General features: G+C 36.7%; 1 protein-coding gene across 1 annotated transcript in view; it reads right to left on the bottom strand.

Moving 5' to 3' along the window:
* Window positions 1–24,049, bottom strand: part of ATRNL1 (attractin like 1) — a 528,296-nt gene that overhangs the window by 110,864 nt on the left and 393,383 nt on the right. Inside the window, exon 27 of the mRNA XM_059821151.1 lies at window positions 17,630–17,737. Coding sequence (XP_059677134.1) covers window positions 17,630–17,737 — 108 coding nt within the window. The remainder of the gene's footprint in view (window positions 1–17,629; window positions 17,738–24,049) is intronic.

Below are 24,049 nucleotides of genomic sequence, written 5' to 3'. Positions count from 1 at the left end.
AGTTACATTTTCACATGAGAAATCAAACAGGGTAGTACTATACTTTTCCTATGAATAAGCCTAGATTGTGTGTCTTAACATCAGAGAGGATGCCTCAGTCCTGCACAAAGCAGGGTAAACTGGTTTGTGTCCATCTTTTTCAAGCTGATGGCCCTTTGTAGCAGTAGACTGCACCCGTACTACACCTCACTTGTGTGCATGTTCCTAGCACTGTAACAATAGCTGCTCCACAGCCTTCTTACCGCCATCCCCCTCCAAAATGCACTGCCTTTCTCACTCACCTGTGTTACATGCATTTTGTGATCACACAGGAATGCTTTGCATAAAGGATAGGTACATTTATGTTCCCCTCTTCTGCTGCTTTGCAATATTGGTATAGATACGTTACTTATTGCAGCTACTGCAACAGGCAGAACTTGGCTTAGGTCGCAGCTTTTATTCACTCCATGGCTCACTATTTCTCCTTGCGCAACTTCCCACACTGTTCTTTATGGCAGATAAATGGGATCAATTGTATTTACCAGCTACTCAACCTATTCACTGTTTTTAGAGACTGGGACAAAATACCTTGTGGTATTAATCAGCTATTTGCTATTGAACCTCAGACCACTGTAATCTTGAAAGGGAAAGATTTGGATCTCCACTCAATGTGGGAAGCCTCATTCCCATTGCATAGATTGTTTCCAAGACCCCCGTATTATAGGGTCAGTGATGCATACTAGGCTTTATACGCCACAAAGAATTTTTAGATACTTGAGAAAAATTGTTTTATTTGTACCCTTTTAAAAAAGGCAAAGCTGGTACTGTTTGAGTTACTGTGGCAATGACCAGAGGTGAACCAAACTGCCATTCCCTTAGTAGCAGTGGGGAAGACAACACAACAAGGATGCATAGACTTTCTTTAATTCCCACGAGTATTCCCTTAGTCCTTATCAAAAAAAATATAATGCTGACTAAGCCATCAATTTTCAGAAGTTTCCTCTGCCTTAAAACTTACTTTACAAGCATCATTTTAATATTAAATCTTGTGACACAAGAGCTTATAAAGGAGTGTAACGTGAGAGTTCATTTGGCCCTACATCTCTGGTAATGGGCACTGTATGAAATATGAACTTTCTTATCTGTGTTATATTATCTTTTGCTTGAAATATGGCTAATTACTGTCATTTGTTAGAGATGAGACAATTGAGTATCATTTCTTGTGTCACATTGACTTCAAGTTGCTTATGATTGCATGAAATTAGTGACAGTGAATTTCTGAATACAAAATTTTAGAAGATTGACTATGTACCTCAATTATTAATACCCGGCCTTCGCTGAAACTCCCAACTGAGGAACAGGGTACCAGTAGTAACACTTAATGAATTCATTATCACATTCATTGTAGATTAAAATATCTATAGAAGTAGTTCACTGGTCTGCATTAGTAACATCAGATCATATACAGAGGACAGTTTCTCACTCTGTTGCTTAAATAATTAATTACTTTTTCTTTGTTAAGTATTTGTATGCTGTGCTAAAGATTCACTTTCCAAGATAACCACTTTTCCATTTTCCAAAGCTGTTTTATATCAGGTACTCAAGAGTTTCCTCGCAAGATACAGATACAATAATCACACAAGTAATTCTGTTTGTAAATTCTATCATGGTGCAACTGACTATAAAGTTGATCCTCCTAAATTTTATGAATATATTTAACTGCAGCTTCCTATTTGGTTTTAAGTTTGATGGAATACTTTTGGAAGGACAGTTCTGTATGTGAATTTGTTTGAAAGATTAGGACCCATATTACATTATTCACAGCTACAAGTTAATATATAGCAATGACTGTCATTAAATATGACTTATGTGTTGGAAGAGTTGAAAAAGAAGAGATGAGAACAAACACAAAGTGGCTGCTAAGACTAATCAGAAGACAGACTGGAAAGATACTACTAAATGAGGGCTCAGACTCCATGACCACCTGTGTTGTGAAAGCAATTACAGCATCCTTTTAAACACACTGACTCTTTTGTTCATATAGCTTAGTGATCTAACATGCTTTAGGAGAAAGGTATTTAGGATGACTCACTCTACAGTACCTAAGAGTACACAATGCTATCATCTCTGGTTGACAGCCAGAGCCAGTAATAAGATACATACAAACTGAATAGCATAAACTGCATCGATTATATTTGTTAACATACCTGTTGACCTAAAACATACAGTCTAGAGACTTAAGGACTGAAATGTGTCAATAAATCACTGAAAGAAGATGATGCTTTTATGACATGGCAGGGATTTTTCTTAATTAGTCAGATGAATACACCTATTCCAAAAAGGAGGTACTGGCTATTTAAGCAAAAGTTTATTATAATTAAGAAGAGTGGCCAGCCTATTTCCTGAAGATGGAAAATGGAAAAAAAGAAAATACATAGTAGGGACAAAAGCTACATCTGCCTGTTTTACCTGGTAGCCTTCAGAGGGGACACTAGCAAAAAAGTACTAACATGCACTAAAGAGAGATGATTTTTAATAGTGGGCTCTCTTAAAGTGCAGCTGGCACACACAAATAAGAAAACTATGATTGAGATGTTACCAAGAAAAAGAAGAAAAAAGAAAACCCAAGCAAACAAAATCAGACCTAGAGAGAAAAACATCTTTCTCATTTACTCTCAGTAATAGGTATTTGAAGTCTATTTTTTCTTTTGTTTCTTCTTTGAAGAACTAAAATAGCATTGCCAATTTGTACAGCATAGAAAACAGCTTTAGTACAGTTCAACTTAACTGAACTCCAGCCAAGGCACCCTGCATTAAACAAGAAAGAAAAGAGGCTTTTCTTTCCACAGCTCACCAAGTTTCCAGGCTGCTTTCTGTGGTCAACCATTGCTCTTCACACAAAGTTCTTCCTTCAGCATCTCTCAACACAACTCTACAACCTTTTCAGGAAAGCCTGCAAATTTGTTATTTATTTGGATCTAGGCTTTTACAGCTGCTGTTTCTAGTTGGCTAATTGGTCAAAGCTGAGGATAGGTAAAAGCCTGTGAGTGGGAACTTCATTAACACCTTCTGGTTTGTTGCCCTGTGAACTGTGCCTAGTTTACCACAAAGCCTCTAAAAAAAGCCCTCAAAAACTGAACTCATCTCACCACACATGAGCTACAAACTCATAACTGTGTTTTGTAACTGCACATGCACTGCCAATACTTAAACACAATCTTTAAAAAACACTGCACATAGTATACAACAGTACACATTGCAACTACTAAAATGTAAAGGTCGGGAAAAAATTCTGGAATTTGTGGAGAAAAGAGAAAGAAAAAGAAGAAAACCCTCCAAAATATGTCTCACCAAGAAATATCAGCAGAAAAGCAGACATTGACCACTCTTATATGCTGCTACTGAAGGAAGTGCCTTTACAGCAGTTCTTTGATTATATTAATGTCAAAGCTTTTCTAGTTTATGGAAGAACTTTATATCCAACTTTTTTCCATGCACAAAAAAAAAGAGCCTGAAATCCTGAGCAACGTAGGTTTTGGTTTTTGCTAATGTTTTTCACCTGGTTGAGTTAGTAGGGAGTACCCATAGTACCCACAGTAGAGAAATAATGAGCTGGGGACCACTTAAGCAAATTGGATATAGACAAGTCCACAGGACCAGATGGGTTACTGGGAGTTGGCCAATGTCATTGAGAAAATGCTATCATCTTTGGTCGTGATGATCAGGGGAAGTTCCTGATCTCTGTAAAAAGGCAAATGTTACACACAACTTTAAGAAGGGCAAGAAGGAAGATCTGGGGAAATTCAGAATGGTCAGCCTAACTGGCTTCCCACCATCCCTGGGAAGGAAATCCCCCTAGAAGCCATGCCCAGGCACATGAAGGACAAGAATTTGATTAGGAATAGCCAGCACGGATTTATGAAAGACAAAGTTTGTCTCACCAACCTGGTTACTTTCAGTGATGGTATGACTGGCTCAGTGGAAGACAGCAGTGGATGGCATTGACCTTGACTTTAGCAAGACTCTCAAAACAGGCTTCCATAGAATCTTAGTAAATAAAACAGTGAGATATAGGTGGCCAAGGAGTTAGGAGGAAATCCTGACAGTACACGATTTGTTCAGCCTTACATGGAGAAGGCTAAGCTAGAATCTTATTGCTGACTCTGACTATGCCATGCTTTTCTCACAGGGATAAGACAACGGGCAGCAGAAAGAAGTTGCAAGAAGGGAGATTCTCATGAGATATTAGGAAAAGGCTTTTCACAATGAGGGCAGTCAAACATTTGAACAGGGGCCAGTGAGGCTGCGGAAACACCATCCTTAGAAATATTCAAAACACCATTGGACAGGACCCTAAGCACTCTGATCAAAGGTGGCCTGACTTTGCTCAGGCGTTTGGCTCATCCCCAGTCTCTCTGACTGACAGATGACTACGAGAGGTTCCTTCCAACCTAAATTATTCTATGATTCTATTGTGCATGATGAATGCTGTTTTCTACAGATTAGATTTACTGCCTAATTCAAATTCAGTAAGTAAAAATATTGAATTTCAGCTTAACGTGAACTCTCCTAACAAGGATCAGTTCCTTGGTCCTATTAATGTAAAGTCTCCAAAACAGCTGATGAGAAGATGAGGTCTCCAGTGCTGTGAATACTCAGCTAACAAATAGCTGCATTTGTCTGAAGTGCTCGCCACGTTACTATCTTAGTGATCATAATGCTGAAACAGAATGGTGCTTGGAGAAGATCTGCACACTGATGAAGAAAAGCTGGTTAGAGTTAAAACTGGGCAAGGCAGAGGTGAGCCGGGGAAAGCATTTGGAAGACCCTACAATTACACAGAATACATACCAAACAATGATCAATATAACCCATTGTATAGAAGAGCTTTTGGATTTCTCATTCAGTCCCAGCTCTCGTTAAGCAGCATTTCTGAATAATGCTTTCTGCCTTTCCCAGTTGATTTAAAGTTGTTGCCCCATATTCTGGAAGATAATGAGTTGATTGTACTATTTTCACCTCTCAGGGTGACTACAGTTCTGTGATATACTTGGACATTTTAAGCCCTTTGAAAAACTATCTGAAACAGAGTAATAGAGTATGCCTCAGCAGCAAAAGCTATTGCAGAGATTGCTGTAAAAATGTCAGACCTACCCTTTGCTTTCTGTGTCGGCTTTCTAAAGAATATAAATTCAAGGTTTCAGACCTTATCCTCAAGATACTCAGTGGCTAAGATGGCACATCTAAAACACTGCCTAAAGGTCTGTGATCAAACCTTTTTATTTTTTATGCTCATCTTGCACAACAGAACTTTTTGGAACAAACCCAGTTCCAAGTATCACAGGAGATGAAAGTTCCTTAGGATTAGATCAATAATGTTACTGAAATATTACTTGGTCTGCAGACTTTTACAAAATTCCCTATCATTTACCCCAGAAAGTTTCTCTGACTTTACCCTCTCTCACATAAATGCAAGGCGAAACGTGTACATCGAACAAAACAAAGCATGACATCACACGCTCCTACACTAAACGCACTGGCCTTATGCCATTTCCTGGTGTGAATCTCAGTGGCTATATGCGGTGCATATGCAAAGTGTAGCACTGTGTCTAGGCTTTGGGAAATAGGGTTTGGGTTGCATGCAAATTTTACTAATGTATTACTCAGTGAAGGGGTCACATTAGGGGAGATATAGAAGCAGTTTTGTGCCATTTTATGGATGTGTATTTTGTGCATTTTATGGATATACAATTGTTGCTCCCAAAGCATCAAAGCATCTTCCTGTATGGCCCCACATTAATTATTGCTTTCCTTCAGGGTCCTATATTGTTCGAGCGCCCCTTCCAGTTCTCTGACTTCCTTTTCACCTTGAGGTGTAACATCTTCATATAATTAAAAGAAAGCCACTAATAAGACAGATGTCTGAGTTAGAGAAGCTTATTTAAAATCTTCTTTAGCTATTTATTTTGCAAAATAGTGGCAAACTAGTTACAAAATGTTGCTATATCACAACTGGGCTTGCACTCAGTTCAATGGATATTGTCCATGGAAGTTTCCTACTAGAACAGAAACAGATGCTGTAACTATTTTGGAGAAAAAGAAAATTAAATATTCAGATTGTATTACTACTTCTACCACTTAATTATATTGGGAAATGAGAAAAATAAAAGTTTTTTTAAATTTTTTAAAAACATATTTCTGCAATTACTCTGCTTTTAACCATACACATGAATCCACTATTCCTCAATAAATCCATCAGAGTATGTATACTATTTCACTAGTCTAGTTTTAATGGTGCTCTAGCAGATATACATTGTGCTGAATTTGGACCTGGTGCAAGTCTACCTTTCTTGAGTTCAGCAAGTGAGTGATGGGAGAATGTAACTCAAATAACATTCATGATTAAGCCCTGAAGGTACACAGGAGTACAAGACAGTAAGTTTTGGAGATTTTTAGTGCATATTCAATTTATGATGTTTGACTGGCTTAATTTATAACAAAATGGTAATAGATTTTCTTCCTTTTAATATGCTTTTTAAATATTCTTCATGCAAAAAAATGAAATATGCCCTTTACAGCATCCATACGCCAAGAGGAAAATGATCTCACTGGATCTTGTTGCCAAAGTCATGTTGGCTCCTCTTGTTATATTTAGTGGAGATCTTAAAAAGTGTCCTACGCTTGTGTGTTTTGTGTTGCAAAACACAAATTATGTTTGCAAGTCACTGGATAATGCTTTTTTTTTCTGCACATATACTGATATTTAAGTGTGTTCAGAAGGGTACATTTGATTCCTTCTGATCCCTACAATTTGAAAAACTTCTCAGTATAAAATAAATTGCTTTCTACTTTTCCAAAAGCCCAGTGGCTTTTCCTTTAATAACCATTAAGTTGTTTGTAGAACAGAATAACTTTATTTATTAACTCCAGCTGGTTCAATATTTATACATCTTTTTCAAAGGCCTAAACAGTTGAGACAAGAAGCTGACAGCATCTCTTTAAACTTCCCAGTTTCTTACTGAAAGCTGGATAATAAAGATAAGAAAAAGGTCATCTTGTGAAGGATATAGTATAAGGAATAGCACTGGAAAGGCAAAATTCTACTTCAAATATAATTCCAGTAACGTGAATATATACCAAGGATGAAAAAAGGAAAATTTTATTTCATGCAGATCTGTTAAAAACTTTACTGTTTCACACTAATGAACAATAATGTTTTACAGTCTTTGTTATAGGAAGCCCTAATAGATTTGTAAAGTACACTACATTTATAACTGGAAGTGATCACATATCACAAATACAGCTTACTTTTTAAAGGAGTTCCTCTTGTAGAGATGGCCCTGATACAAACTTACTGATCTTCCTTCCCAATTTCACTGCAGTCTAGCTGCCTTTGTAACTTCTACTGTACTGCAGCTTCTACTTTACCGCAGTATACCATTCATAATCGTCTGACTCCCGAAAGAAATTGTACAAGGAGAAGGCTCCTTCAGGACCATTAAAGAATCATACCATTGAGCCCCAAATCCTGATTGATTCCACCCATTTTTCAAGTTCTAACATTATGATATTTTCTGTAATAAAAAAATTGTTGAGATTATTACTGAAACTAACATCTCATGCAATGTTTCTAACTCTGCTTTGCGAAAGCCAGTGAATGGAATCCATGCCCTATAACTTACTTACCCAGCCTTCTCATAGCCTCTTTGAAATTTTGGGTTTCTCACACCAAAGAAGTGATCTGGTCTGCCTATAATTACTACCATACCTTTCTAAACAATCAGTATGAAAAAGGAAACTGCGTCTCACAATATGTAATGGGAAAAATAGGCCTCCTCCTCTTCCACAGAGAACACAGGGAATGAGGAGGAATGCTATGCAGCATGCTTATATTGAATTCCCCCAGCTCTGATGATGGGCACATAACGAAAGCAGACCCACATTTGCCTTTTGTACAGTAGAGCAGATGTCAGAACAGTGATCCTGATCCAGGTAAGGAAAGAGCTGAGCTTCGGGCTCTACTCAGACCAGGGGGCTCATGGTCTACCTAAACAGGAACATGCCCCATCCTTTTTCTTGAAATTCAGCCACGACGCAAACAGAAATTTAAGAGCCATGATGCCCAAAGTGCAGGAGGCAGAACAGAAGTTAGACACTGAGATGGAAGGAGCACTGGATCCTGCCCACAGGGAACATTTTACATCTGCCCCCTTCCAGAGAGGAGTGTCCAGGTCACCCACACAGTCAGATTCCCTCTAATCTGTTCTCCTTTCACCACCTGATTAATCCACTCTTGTAGCTGTAAAAATAAGAGTGTGCTCCCACAGAATGCCTAGGGCTATGTAGGTATAGTCCCCCTCAGGCTCAGCGCTTTCTTACCTCATGGACAAATACTATTCTCACTATATTATCGTGCAAAAGGTTGCCATCTTCAAAATTAATTTAGTTGTAGTCCTGACCAGACATAATATTTCAGTCTTTTCTGTGGACTCAGGCAAAGCTAAGTTAGTAACTCTCTGAAAACTGAGTCTGTAGACCAAGTAGGAAAGAGCCTGCTGGGTTGAACAGTCTTGGAAAGCAAGCAAATTGGATGGTGTGCCGAAGCTTAGGTGAGGTTTAGGCATCTGATGTCCAGGGCAGGTGCATTGCCTTCTAAGCAGTGAATTCGCATTCACACCAGACTCGAATTTAATGTGATAGAAGTTATAGAATGATAAAACTTCAGTGAAAAGTGGCATAACCATTAGATTATCCAACAATACATGCAGGTTGTCAAGTTCTATGAAGAAAAGCAAAGGCAGTGCACTTCTGTCTCCTGTCTGCTACAGTTTCAATATGTGTTGCTGTTGGCAGGAAGAACTGAAACTCAAGTACAGAGCTAGGAAACGGCATGCAGGTAAAATCTCTGAAGCAAAGCTAAGGACTACAAGTTGCCAAATATCAAACAACACTACACAGTAGCCAGTACCACCTGGAAACATGGGAAATAGCTGATGAAAGACTATAGTTTCTGTATCTATTTCTTCTTCTTCTCCTTTTCTTTTAAAGAGAGAAATGTCCTACTTTAAAGATGAGAAATAACTTTTGATCTAAACCCAAAAGAAATACTAAGATAATATATATAACTAGAAAGAGCAGCCTGTCAGAGAATGGCATGTGCAAATCAGGTGCACATAAAAGCCCAGTCAATCAAACCACGAAAAAACCCCCAATCTATGTGCTTTTTAGTTATCCTGATAGCATAACTATTTCCATGCTTTGGTATGTTCAGTTTAAACTATTCTGGAAAAATCTCATTGTCGTGGATTTGCTATCCAAAAGCAAGATTCCCATAAGCAAGTCTTGTTCAAAGACAATCCTAGAGGTACATACATATATATTTTGTTTTGCGGTCACTGAATTTTGTACCTATCTACTTTATGAAATAAGATGTTGGAAAAATTGTATTTATTAATTTTAATGAACACAGGACATGTACAGTGTCATCATTCATAACATTTACAGACACATCTAAACACTTCTTGAAAACAATCAGAATATTTATTTTGATACTTTCAATTTGCAACTATGTGTAATGCAATAATTTAACAATTTCTATTCACAGTATGCCAATACCACTGAAACACCTACATTCAGCTAGTCAGCCAAAGTTCCTGCTAATTGTTCCAATTGAGCATGAAATTTGTTGGCAATTTTGCTCAACACAAATCACATATTTCTATCCAAACAATTTCTATAGTCATCTGATTATGCATTACATGTGCCAAATAAATTTTGTGAAGTGGAAAGATACATTTTTGTCAAAAAACCTGAACAAAATCAGGTTTTCAGAACTAATTGTGAATTCACAGATCCTATAGCTCATAAGCTAATAAGCAGAGGCTTTAATCTCTTGTTAGTATGCAATATTAGGACATCAACCTGCATGTAGAAAAATCTCCTATACATCATATTTAAGGCATTCTTACAATGTCTCTTTGCCCATGAGGGTAAATTGACTCAACAGAAATAAGCAAGCAAACAAGAGAATGAAGGGATTAAAAATGTGTTTTCTGTAAATTTTGAGAATGGATACATTCCAGAACCCATCTAGAATTTCTAAAAACTTTCTTTAAGTTAAGGACTCTGTCAAAACATCAACAAGTTTTGAGGTGTTAGTATATATTTTAGCAATAAACACAAACAAAAAACGTTGGTCTTTATGAAAAAACAATGTGGCTTATTCCAGGCAGCATTTCTCAGACTATTTTTTAGATTTCCCATATGCTGAAGGAGAAAACTATTACTTAGAAACCCTAAAATATTGCTAACTTGATTCTGTGCAAGGAATTGAACATCTATACACTTTACATTGAATAGAGTTAGTATACACAACACATACAAAAAATCATAGTTGTGACCAATATGCATGAGCAACTAGATTAGGTATTTGTTCTGAATCACAGGCTTAGAACATTTACACATTGCTAGACATAAATTTAAAGAGAAGCAACAAAAATCTTATGCAACTGCAAAGATATTAAATTGGGCAGAGCTACACTGTTGTATATGACCACTGAATGAGGAATTAAACAGTGTGAAATCTAAAATTCTTATTTCATGAAAAGCAGTTCATTATATGAGGAGGGAGTTATTGCAGGGACCACATAATGCTGCTTTCAGCTAAATGCTTTTCTCTAATGGAAGAACTACCGAATGTGAATTTTGCGTATGATATAACATCCTTTACACATGGTATCACAAAAGGATATCCAAGGTGAATCAATCATTCTTCAAAGAAGAAAATAGATTTGAAGGTAGGATTTAAAATAGAGTGACTCAATAGTTTAGGAGAAAGTTTTCCAGATGAACAGGACTGAGGGACTGGGCAGAGAAGAATGGAATGAGCCATCAAAGTCAAAATGTAGCACAAGATAATGGAGTTCTTGAGGCAGTGGACAGCAAATTTAGCGTGATCTTTGAGTAATACAGAAAAACAGAAAATGTGATCCAATATAGATTCTTCTCTTCAGTGTCAGGTGTATCATCTGACTACATTTCTCTGAGATGTTGTAGTGTAGGATGCATGGATTTTGAAAGGCTATAAAAATGGTAATGCACTGGTTAAGATAAAAATAATTACATCATGAATACAGACTTCAAGGAGAATATTGAAGCTATTCCAGAATGGATTGGAGATCATATTAGGCAGACCTACAGTCATGGAGAGACTGGGGGTCAGAGATGACTTAACAGCTTCTGATCTTGCAAGAAAACTGAGGACATAAATCAATGAAGATAACAGCAAAAGTGAAGAGAAGGGTCAGAAATATTCAGTAACAGAAAACTAATAGTGCAATGAAGGTAATTAAGGTGTTCAAACAACAGAAATGGAAAATTTTCAGAGAGTGTGCAGAAGGAAGAGCTAGGCGGCAATCAAAATAATAATAAAGACAGCTGAAAGGAGAGAAGCCAATGGAGCTATGGGTACGTGGTACCTGAGAAAAGTTTGTCTAACCTGTTCTAAAAAGCTTCCAATAAAAGAAATTCCATCACCTCCCCAGGCAATTGCTTCCAGTGATTCAGCTTTATTATGAGAAGTTTTTCCTGATATCCAGCCTAAACCTCCTCTACTACAATTTAAGTCCATTACACCTTTGCTGCCTACAGTGCACGCAAAGAAAAGATCATTGCCCTCCTGATTGCTACTAACCTTTTGCATATTTGAAGGTTGTTATTTTGACTCCTTTCAATAGTCTGCTCCAATTTCCTTGACTTTTCCTTGTAGTTATATTTTCTAAGTCTCTGATTGCTCACATTGTTCCCATCTAGATTCTCTCTCCTCCGGTCCTCCTTGAGCTACAGTGCCACAGACCAGACACAGTACTTAGCGAAGCCCTTCCCAATGCCAAGAAGAGCTTGGCTTACAGACATAACATAAGGACAATATGGATAATCCAAACTTTGAATTAGCAAGGGGTAAAAAACAAAACCCAACTTTGCTAGGAAAGAAAAATATTAGTTAGGGAAATGACAACTAAACCCAGGGATGAGAGTTCTAAAAACACCAACTCCTCACACGCACATCTAAAGCCTTCTAAGGGGCAGGTTACAAAAAACCAATGTAACATTCGTTTCTGAATTACACTGAAAAGAATGAATGGGGTAGGTGTCTGCTCCCTTGAGTCCAGCTACAGCTTTTGCAGTCCCTGGAATAATTCAGAACAACCTCCAACTTGTTCTATGTCATTCTGGCTGAACTGGCTCACAGGCTCCATCCTACACTTGGCATCACACCTCCCTCAACACTAACCATGACAAAGATAGAAACATGGATTAGCCAGTGACACTATCCTTCCCCATCCAGGAGAACGTCTGTTTTTCCCACAAGATAGCATGGGATAACGTCTAGTTATCCCACCGTAACGATAAATAATCAGATTTGATCATAGTTTAAACCAAATTTATAATAAATAATTAATATAATATACTAATATCTTCTTTGATGTTCCCAGAGTCCAGCTCCCCAATAAGCTTGCATAAGCAACACTTGCAGCTTTGTAAATTATATAGCATGAGTTTTTAAGTAAGCAAGAAGTGCAAGTATAATGGTCTTTGATAGCTCCTGTTGCCAAATATGTATTGCCTTTATGGTCACTGGAAACAAGATGACCATTCTAGGGACATTTTCGTCATTATCGTCAGTAAATTGTTCCTTTCTTACAAGGGGAGTGAAGTTATTCTCTAATACTGAGACTAAAATTAGGAACTGAGGATATCAAAGGGCAATCTGATGACCTGTAACAAAGAGTTGGAAAGAGTCTTTTCCTTGATATTAGACATTATGTCATCAAAATAATGCAGGTGTAATGCTGATGAAGCATACAACTAGTTTCATTTTGTACAAAATAATGAAGTATGCTTAGGTTGCAGTTTCAAAAATCACTCACTGAATTATTCAAATTAAACAAGAAAATGAACCCAACTTAACCTTAACTGGATTTATTTGTAAAGCAAGATAAAAAGCCCTGACATTTTATTAGCAGGAGAAACCAGCAATACAGCTTATTAGTATAAACTTCAATTACCTAAACCCCACAAACCTCTGGTACAGGATTTTAATGTTTTAATAAGCCACTCTGATTTCCAGTAGCTGTTCTTGGTCTAATGAAAGCTACTGGTGATAGCTTCCTTCCAATTCTTTTACTCACATAAATGAGAAATAATGGCTGATCTTTGCTACTTATCAGAAGTGCCTGAAATTCAAAACTTATTTCATGTACCATAAATATTACTTACTGCTTGCTAGAGATACAAAGATAGATTTTATCTGAAACTCAAAATTCTTGAGATCATCTTACCTTGTCAGAAGTAGAGAACATTCTAACATCTGTGACAATTCTACAGCAAACGCAGTAACTTGATGGAAAAATGATTGAAAGATTTACTGCATGTTTTTCTGCAGAAATAATTTTTAAAGAACATTGATTTGCAAAAAAAAAATAGATATCCAAGTAACACTGTAAAGATATCAAATGGATGATCATCATAAGAGCAAATCTGCACTTGGTTCTTATGCAGGCAAAACCACATCTGTCTACTCCAGCAGATGTAGCACAGTAGATGCTGCTGTTCAGAGACTTAGCATGACTATACGTTAGAGTTTACAGTAGTGCCCACCTTATCTCACAGGCCTAAAGAAATGATCTGTCTCTGTTTCAGAAAAAATCATGGGCTCTGAATTAACTGAAAAATACCCAGAAGTTAGGCAAAGCAAGACAGGAAAAACATTTTTATTACTTTTCACTTAACACACAGATTAACTAAAATGACTGTCAGCAGCACAGTGGAAGTGACTCTTCAAAAGTGATTTATATTTTGGAAAAAAAAAAGTGTTGCCTAAAGGAGGCTTAGAATATGAAGATAGACTAAATGATTTAGCTTTTGGGATATACTGAGCAGCAAAAAGCAACCAGGTCTGGAAATGGCTTAGATGTCTCAAAAAAAGAAATGAAAAGAATAAAAAAAGTTTTAACAGTGAGGACACAGAATCACAGAATCACAGAATCAGTACGGTTGGAAAAGACCTGTAAGATCATCGAGTCCAACCTGAAAAAAAAAAAAAAAAAAAAAAAACCAAAAACCAAAAACACACCACAAAAAGAAAAACCACAAAACCCACGCCACACAACAACAACAACAAGCCACAACCCACCCAACACCACACAGCACCATGTCCATCAAGTTACATCCCACAATGCCACATCCACACGCTCCTTGAATACCTCCAGGGAGGGTGACTCTACCACACTGAGTGTCAAGAAGTGTTATATCTATTGTTCTATGATGCTACTTTAATTTTTTATGATTCTGGTATTGAAAAAATTATGGTGGTATCACAAAATATCACAATATTCTCAAACTCTCTGGTCAAGGTGCTTCTGGTGTTTTCTTTCTCTGCTCCTTAAGAGCCTGTGCTATGTGAAACTGCTAACATGAATATCATGCCACAGCAGGAGTAGGTATTGCTTCATAGATTTAGAACTAGGATACTATCAATATCATTAGCAAGATAGTGGTTGACATGATACCAAGAGGGAAGGCAGGCAAGGGAAAAACTAAGTTTGATTTCCTCTGTGTTAAGTTTAAGCTGACAATAAGATATTTAATAGTGGATATAAGACCAACGTGACAGAATGGATGACAAGATGAGACTTGTTAATGTCATGTTGTGAATTAGTTATACAGAAAGGCAGCCTGAAGAGTTAAAGATTGATGAATAATATGGTTTAAATTGGGAAGAGCAAAGGCTATTGCCAGCACTTGAAAACCCACTCAGACAGCAGGAAACAGGAGGAACATGATGCAGATTAAAGCTTTTTGAAGGAGTTAATATCAAGAGACTGTCATTTTGTTGGCAAAACATTAAGAAAGGTAGACTGGATGGTAAAGACTCCAAAGCAGAAAGAGAGCCCAAAATAACAGAGATTCAACTCTCTTCTGTAATGTTTTCAGGATTTTATCTTAATCTTTTGCAAATTGCTGCTAACTGAAAATTGACCCAAATATTATCAGTTGTATTGTAAGTACCTAAACTAGGCAATCATTTTAAGTACAGTATTCATACTTTTATTTTTTTAGATATGCTTTCCAAACACTGGGCAAAAAGTGTCTTACTACTGCAAACTAAAACTCTACAGTGAAACAGTTCCTCTGGCTATTTACAAATAAATGCAAATAGTAAAACAAAAGCTAACCAAATGGCATACTGGAATTACCAGTGTAGATAGTCATATGAATACTGACATGTACCAGACCATCAGTATTAATATAGAACACCAGCTGTACAAAACCACTGTCACGTAAGCCAGATGACATTAATGAACAGCAGTCTTACGATGCAGTTGAATGGGAGACTTGCAGTAATGCTTGGAACAGTTCAATGACATTACGCTGTGCCCAAAGGACCCATGGATCAATACAATGTCGTTGGAAGTGCCGGAGTTATTACAATGTCAATAAAAGTATACCAACAATGTCCAAGTATCAGTGAGTAACACACAACGTCAATAAAAGTATGAGGTGAGGGAATGCAATGCACCACCATTAAAATTGGAACGCCTGGTATATCAGTGCAAGAGCTCCGCAATGCCGGTGGAAAATTTTGAAGGGAGTTACCGTGTATTCCTCATTTTTACCAAGAGATCTTTAACTTCAGAAGATCCCAATGGGCATCAGATATCACAGAATTATTAAGACAGTTTAATGATTCTAACTTAATACAAGAAACCGAAGTTACAGCTACTACATGCTACCATATTGTTTAAGCATTGCATCCTGGAAATACATACGTGATCTAAATTCCCTTCAGTCCAAAAGAGAGCTGAGAATGAAGAACAGAATGGCAGCTGCAACTTTTAGTGTCCTTTCGCAAATTGAGGATAGACCAGGAATAGAAGCTTAATATAGCTCTTTCTTACAGAATATACATCAAAGGATAATCAATACCCTGAATCACATTCATTTAATCCTCAGCACAATGCTTTGTTTTGATATAGATCAGTATTTTGTAATTCCAAGGAAACTTTGAATGGACTTCATTCTGTGTGTAACTATGTATTAATTAGGAAAAAACACTATGAATACTGAATACTTAACAATTGCTAGAAAATGCTAGGCTAGGAAGAAAAAGCTAATAAAAACCATAAAATATAATTAAAATATTTTAGCATCTACCTCTTTTAGTGCTAAATAAAAGATATGAGAAAAGAAAATGTGGCAATTAACTTGTGATGTTTACTTCTAAAGTTTAATTAAATGATCAGTATGTACAGAATTAGAGTTTGGATGCCTCAGCTCCCACTCATTGCCTCCCTCTGAAAAGACAACAGAGATAATGTTCCCAGATACCAGCGTAGAAACAATGAAATCACATTCAAAAAAAGTTAACTTTTAACTACAGTGTAACGTGTCCTCAGCCTGGGTAGCTGGAGAGGTCTTCTGTTCCAAGATAAAAGGAGAAATATGGTGATATTGGTGAAGAATGTGGGGGTTCGAGTCTTTGGTCAGAAACTAACAAAGCTTCTTCAAAGAGATATGGCATTTTTATTCACAATCTATTCCAAGTATTTAAATTATGCCAGCAAGAAACAACTGTGATTGCTTCCTATACAGTAGCAGGACAGAGCGCCTCAATTTTGTAAGTACTCAAGAGCTGATTCTTTTGCTTTCTGCTATGAATCTGTTTTCCACATTGCTCACTTCTCCATGAACCTTAGAGATTTGATAGAGTGTATTTAATCTTCCATTGAAAGAGGCTATTGAGAAAAGTAAGAGAAGCTTTGAATTTAAGAGGAATTGGCAGCAATGAAAAGAAAAGTACAATCTTGAAAGATTTTAGAGCTATCATACCTCATTCCCAGGTCCCACCATAAATAAGATAAAATAATAACTGTAAACACAATATTGTAAATAAAAGTAAAGGAATAGAGGATTACGATCTACCAAAAGCCCAACCTAGATTAGATATTCATTATTATCCACATATTGTAATTCTCCTTCTATTTTCAGGTGAAACTTCCAGAATCCATTTCATGCGTTATTACACTATTCCAATATCACATTGCCTTGCATATTATTATTTCTTTTCCAATGTACTGCAATTACAATAAAAGAATGCAGTAATGTAGCCATTATCTACAAACGAAAATATGCAGTACACTCTGTATTCTTTAAACCTGTGTGTATAAAATACAACACTGAAATTCAACTCACAGCTGCTTTATTTATTTGTTTGTTTGTCTGCTGTAATCTCCGTTAATTAAGAGGGATGTTAACTAGGGGGCACTGTGTAATCGAAGGATTGAGCATGAGGTTTGCTCCCTCCTTAACGCCTGCGTCTTGCATTCCTTCAGCTCACATCCATCACGAAAGGACTGCCAGGTGAGCTGGCTGTCACTCCAGCCCAGCTAATAGATTCTCCAGTGGCTTTTGTTACAGCTCATGTCATGCTATTAAAACTCTGCGCCTTGAAAATGGCATAACATATGTAGCTGAGACTTGTCAGCTCCAGGTAATCAGATGCTGCTTGGTTTCAGAAGCAGATGCAGATGAGACTAGCAATATAAATATGCAAATCACAATGGTCCCTTGTCAGCACCACTGTTCCTACCTCTAATGGCCCTCGTAGAAAGTCTGTTTGCTCAGCTCCTACTTCCAGTGCTACATCGACAGAAGCAAAGGGGCGGCTGGCCATCTGCTGTCGCTCCCGCATAAGTTGCTGATGAGGAAAAAATGATGTTTTAACAAAACATTAAAAAATGCACCAGATATTAGTCTGCCCTACTATACCTCCCCTTAAAACATAAGAATGCAAATAGCATGCAAATAGTCATATTTGTAATATTAAAGGGAGAAAGTTATACTAAATTATCATCATCGATAGTTACTCAAGAACTGAGCCTGGAGGGCTTATGTTGTCTACAAATGGTCTTTCAGCTTGAACTCTGACGAAATCTCCAAATGAAAGCTTCCCTAACTGACTATTCACTCTAAATAACCTTGCTATTTGTGCAAGTTGCAAGCAAATATAGGAAATGGTTGGTAAAAATAGTTGAAGTCTAATTCCACTGACAATGGAACATTAGAACACCTGCCAAGAACAAGTCTACTTGGCCTTCAAATTTTCGTACTTCACTACTAAGCCAGATGGAGTTAATAGTGTCAGGACTCATAATTTTATGCAGTATCTTTTCTGCAGTTACTGATATATGGAGAATAATGTGTCAGGATTGGGAAGCCTGCATCAGTGTATTTGAATACGATCAGCTATGCTCACAGAGCTTGTATAATCCCTTCCAATCATACCAGCGTGCACAGAAGTCCCAAGCAAAACCACAAAGCTAACTCATATTTCTTCCTCAATCTGTAATTATAATGCTTATTAAACCATGATGAATAAAAATGATGACCAGCACTAGATATTACAGATCTCACTTCACTGGTTCAGTGCAACTAATAAAAGCATTATTAAATATTTAAAGTGAATGAATCGTGCAATTAAAGTCATGTGCTCCTTCAACTGAACAGGATGTCACAGCATCTTGAAGAGACAAAATGCTTACAAAAACGTTTTGTTAGAAAAGATCTAAGTTTCATTTTCTTAGTGTTTTTCTCCCTGTTATATCTCTGGAAAGCTTAAAACATTAGAAACTGGCACTTGAATGTAAATGACACTAGCACTGTGACGTACTGTTCATAAAAGCCTTTGAAATAATAAAAGGTATGCAAGCAAGTATTTGCTGGCAGCTTACTAATAAACACTCTTGATTTAAGGTCTGTTACAAAGCAACAAGCTCATTTTGTAATACTTCTCATGCATTTTTTCTTGATTCGCATTTTAAAATTGGCTATAGAAATCTAAAGAAGCACCCATCATGTTAAAATCAAAACAGTACAGTAGTCTCCTAATGCATACCCAGTACATTCCTAAGGCCTGGTTCTTATAAACATGCAGTGTATTTGTCAGCAAGCACCTGCACAAATAGGCTCCCAGTGTATCATACCAAGTGGATAATTCATATGTCTGCGGGTGAATGTGCATGTTTTATACTCAGAATAAAAAAAAGCCTAGTATGAATATCTAGATGGTTAAAAATTATGGTTTTTACCCTTCATTTAAAAATGAAACTGGTGGTCTCTGTATACTGATTTACATCAGTGCTGATTTGCATCAATACAATATATTCATAGATTTTACAGCCAGAAGGAACTACCATGACCCTCCAGTCTTACCAACAACTTGACGAAGACCACAAAAATTTAAAGCATAAAATACTGAGTCACTACATGCTAAAATTACTATATCTAGCTCCTTTTCTTTCTAAAATAACAAAAATTAAACAAAACAATGTTATTAGAGCGGTCCTGCCATATGGAACTCACTACAGTATTGTAAGTCTACAGAGCTATTGGCAAATGCTTACTTTTTAATGGGAAACCAAACATTGTTTTAAACAAATAGAATTGCTTGGGGAAAGTACTTAAAGGAGCAGAATAGCCTACGCTCCAAATGCACAAACAATTATTTAAAAGATTTACTTAGTACAGACTATAAAGGAATGTGTATTTGATATGCTCTCTGTTTTTTAAGGCTAGCAGTTTTCTTCACCTCTGCTCCTGGTCAGGGGTTCGGTAAAACCTTTTCATTCACGAGGTAGTCACTGTAATTTTGATACTCTGTCATTTGAGAAGAGTACAACGAAGATTCTTAATTAGCTCTGTAAACAAGAATGAAAACTTTAAAGTGTCCGGCTGCCCATGAAGCGCTGCGGAGTTTGGCAGCTGAGCACTTGCACATCAAAGAAAAGTGCTCTATTCAAAATACTGCTTCTTTCTGTTCAGCATTTTACAGCTCCCTGTAAGGTGCAGAACAGGAAAAATAAGATGCAAGGAGGAGAAACACAGGAAGATATTACGATGTTTAAAATCAGTTTTGTGGCTGGAAAAGGTCACTAACGCCCACTATTTGCAACTGCCCGTGTATCAAAACTGTGACAATGGCAAAAAAAAAGCAAAAAATCTTGTGAGTTAGATTATCACATGAGAGGTGGCGTTCAGGTGTGACACACTGTGCTCGTCACACACTGTTTTCACGTAGCCTATACGGGTATGGGGAAATTCCCGTAATTCAGCCATAGGCCGACAAACAGGGAAACTCTCCGAACATGGGTATTATGAGAAGAGTGAGAAAACTCTTCCTTACCTTTTTCTCATCAGACAAAGACATTGAAAAAACCACACAGATTTCATCATAGCTCAGGTAGAATAAACATGGGATAGTGGAAAGTGGAACTACACTGCTGTTACTTATATACTCATATAAAAAAAAAACAACCTGCATTTAAGAATCAAACAAACAAAAAATAAATACATACTTCTTCATAATTAGAGATATTTACTTAGGGACAAAGAATAGATGGACACTCTTCACACGTAATATTTGAATATTTTATCACACATTTAATTTATAATATTCAGAATTAAGCACATACCTAAATAGTCACTTAAAACTGTGGGAAATTCAAAATATTACTTTCTCAGCATAGGACTGAGAAATCCAATGAGCATTTGTCTGACTGAGCAGACAACCAATTTCAAGGTCTACTATAATTTATAATCTCATTAAGTCCAAGATTATTGACCAGATTAATATTTAGGCACATCTATTGTTTTGCAACAATTTAAAAAAGTATTAATTTGTATCTTATTAAAGAGTTTTTCTTGTTAAGTATAGAATTATATTTGTCGTCCGTGAAGAACAGTAAGATGTTAGGATACTATAAATGAGTTCACCAATTTCTCACTCAAAATCCATATAATCTGAGAACATTTCTTAAAACCCAACCATTTAGGCATAATTAGTCCCTTGACATGGAGATATACATTTCACCTGATTCTCCATGGACATGTAGACATCTTCGCCCATGGATTATGTTAACTTTGAGTTTTGGTGTGCCAGTCAAATAATTACCTTTGAAATAGAACCTGCTTCCCCATCTATAAGTATATTCACAGGAAAATATTTGCCTGGGTATACAATTCAATTTTACCATTGATCAAAAAAATTCTCATGGGGGATACTTCTCCTCTGATCAATGCAGTTTGGAGTGAATTAAAATGTTCCATAGCATCTTGTATAATCTTCTATGAGAAAATTTATTTGTTTCAATGTTCCTATTCAAATAGAAATGTTTCATTGGATATTTTTATTTTGGTTGATAACATTCAGACTTACTTTCAAGATATTTTAATGTCCATATTGTATTCATGTACAATAAAACACTCAATGCAAAATACATATTACAGTGATTTAACGTTAACGTAATACAACATTTCAGCAATCGCCAGCTGACATGTTTCAAATCTTTCATATTTTAGGAAGTGTTACCATTTTGCTTCTTTTTCCTATTTGGAAGACTTTTTCTTTTTCTCTTTTTTTTTTTTTTTTTTTTAAAGACTTGGTCTCTCAAGTGGAATAGGATACTGTTCTTCTGACTAGCACTGCTTTTTCTATGCTCTTCTCTTCACCTTCCAGCGTAACTGTCCTAGAAAAGCCCTAACTGGAAAAAAACTAATAATGTACATGAGATGTTAGGAACTAGGACACGTGTACTTTCTCTTTGTTATACAGTAACAGACATTCTTGAGAGACTGATAGATTAGGATAGCTGAAAAGGATAAGACCATTTTAATGCCATAATACGTTGAATAGAAAAATCCTTTCAGAGATCTTTATGTTGATGTTTGGCACCTTCATGGGCTAGTTTAGCCCACTGGCAAGCAAGGTACATGTTGGATTGTGCCATAAAACATGCACAGACAAGCGTGCATGCGCAAGTTCATGGGGCACCTTGATAGCTAGGGTAGGGATAAGCAGGGGGCAAACACTTGTAAAAATGTTAGGAAGACTTCTGACTGCCAGACCAAAAAAGTTTTCCTTTTGGCTGTTTAGAGCTAGCCAGTCTCGGTACACTGTTTCAGAAATAAGGAAGGATATGACAGTTGAAATGGTGCCTTTTATTTTAACAACAGCAACAAATGCCTATTTTCTACATTTTCTTCCTTTACATCTTAGATTTTCTTTTTTTGTTGTTTTTTTTGTTTTTTCCTAGATCAGATCACTACCAACATTGTACCAGGACATCCATGACTTTGATAAGGTGAGTATTCAAAACCATGAAGAATGGTAATTCTACAATCTCTCTGGCAACTGCTGTCCAGCCCAGTGCTGCAAGTGACAAAGATTTTCCAAATGTCTAATCTGAAATTCCTATTCTGCTTATTCATAGCCCAGCTCTGACTTGCCTGCAGTTACAACTTGGTCTCCTCCTCTCCTGTTTCTGTGCTGTCAGCTGCTGATGCGAATAACATCAAAAGGCTACAATAAAAGCGTTTAACAATGCCATGCATTAAATCTGAGTTTTATAGGAAAAGTGTTTGCAATGAGGGCAAATGTCAAAACCTCATGGAAAGTTGCAATGACTAATTTCTGATCACACTGTATTTGACAAACTCCAAGGGTTAAAAAAATTAAAAATGTATGTAAATGGACAACCCCACAAAAACAGAGAGTCTCTATAAGCAGTGCAATTCAGTCATTCATCGCATATTCTTGAGGTTTCTTATTGCCTTATCTAATCAACAGAAGTAACTTAAATGGATTTAAATGACTACACAGATCTGAGTGGACCACAGGCATTTTAGTTAGAAACACAATTTAATTCTCTTCAAAAAACTTAAATTCTCATTCTCGAACTGAATTATACATAGTGATATTTCAATGAAGCTCTGATTATTTGCTTTAATTTGCACAAGACAAAGATTGCCTTCTCTGTAACTTTTCTCATTGTAACTCTTGGTGTTACAAATATCTTAAAATTAAATTAGCTATTTACATAGCTGGAAAGGAGAGCAATTTCTCATTTAAATGTTGACTAACCTTTCTGACTTGGTTAATTTCCAAAACAGCTGATTTCACTGGAAAGGCGTATCGTAGTCATTAAACTATTTTGTTGGGGTTTAGGTGAAATAAGCTCACCGTTCCATGATTGCAGGAGATATAGTGACTTTAAGAGATGGACAAAAGCCGATTTAGGAAACCACGCAGCAGGAATAACCATACTTATGACAGTACTCTGACAATCTGGATTCATTCATTCTCTCCGTCATGAACTTCCTACATAATCCTGATCGCTTGCTTTCCCTGTGCCTTATTTCCCACTCTGTTAAGTGGAAAGCGCCCTGACACAAGAGTGCATTCAGGTAGGCAATGAGATATTACAATGATGGACATAGTATAACATGCTATTTGCACTGCAAAACAGACTCTACGGAAACTTCCTAAGATATCAGGGTCTATTCCACACTTTCTTTTAAAATTGCCTGAAGAAAAAGTGCTCTCAGGTGTGTGCAAAGGTCTCTCATGGGAAAAAAAGAGAGGAGTTATACTTCTTGTCCTAGCTTAATACTGAATAAAATGAAGGGTTATTTAAACTAGACATAGTCCAGCAAACAACAGCTAAGACATACTTAAAATACAGTGTACACATCCCAAAAAATAACAGTTCCAAAAGGTCAGGTTTTTATGTATCCCTTTTGGAAACCAAATACCAGTCGTCTGTAATTTCCCTTGAACAAATCAAAAATGAGAAAAAAAGATGAGCCCTGAAAAGGTCATTTTGTTGCTAGATCCAAGGAACAGACATTTAATGTATTGCACATTAGCAAGCAAAGAGCAAAATGTGAATCTACTGTGACTTTAGGTTTTGGACCTTTTTGACTCCGGAATAGAATTCCCATCTCTAAAACAGAGCATGAAAAGCTGCTTATTACCATAGAAATGGCACCCTGGTTTATGCTTATTTGCCAGTAATTTATGGAGCCTCATGTCAGAATACAGTTGTGATCAGTCCTTCAGAATTTTTCCCTAGAGATTAATTTAGCATAGGAAGATTTGTTGGGTGCTAAGAATCAATAAGAAGCTCAAAATTCAATTCACTGCTTTCAAATTTAAGAAGTGCTAAACAAGACC

Source organism: Gavia stellata, chromosome 9 (genome assembly GCF_030936135.1).
Source record: "Gavia stellata isolate bGavSte3 chromosome 9, bGavSte3.hap2, whole genome shotgun sequence".
Taxonomy (NCBI): Eukaryota; Metazoa; Chordata; class Aves; order Gaviiformes; family Gaviidae; genus Gavia; species Gavia stellata.
Note: the sequence above shows the minus strand (reverse complement) of the source record. Positions and strands in the feature narration are given on the sequence as shown.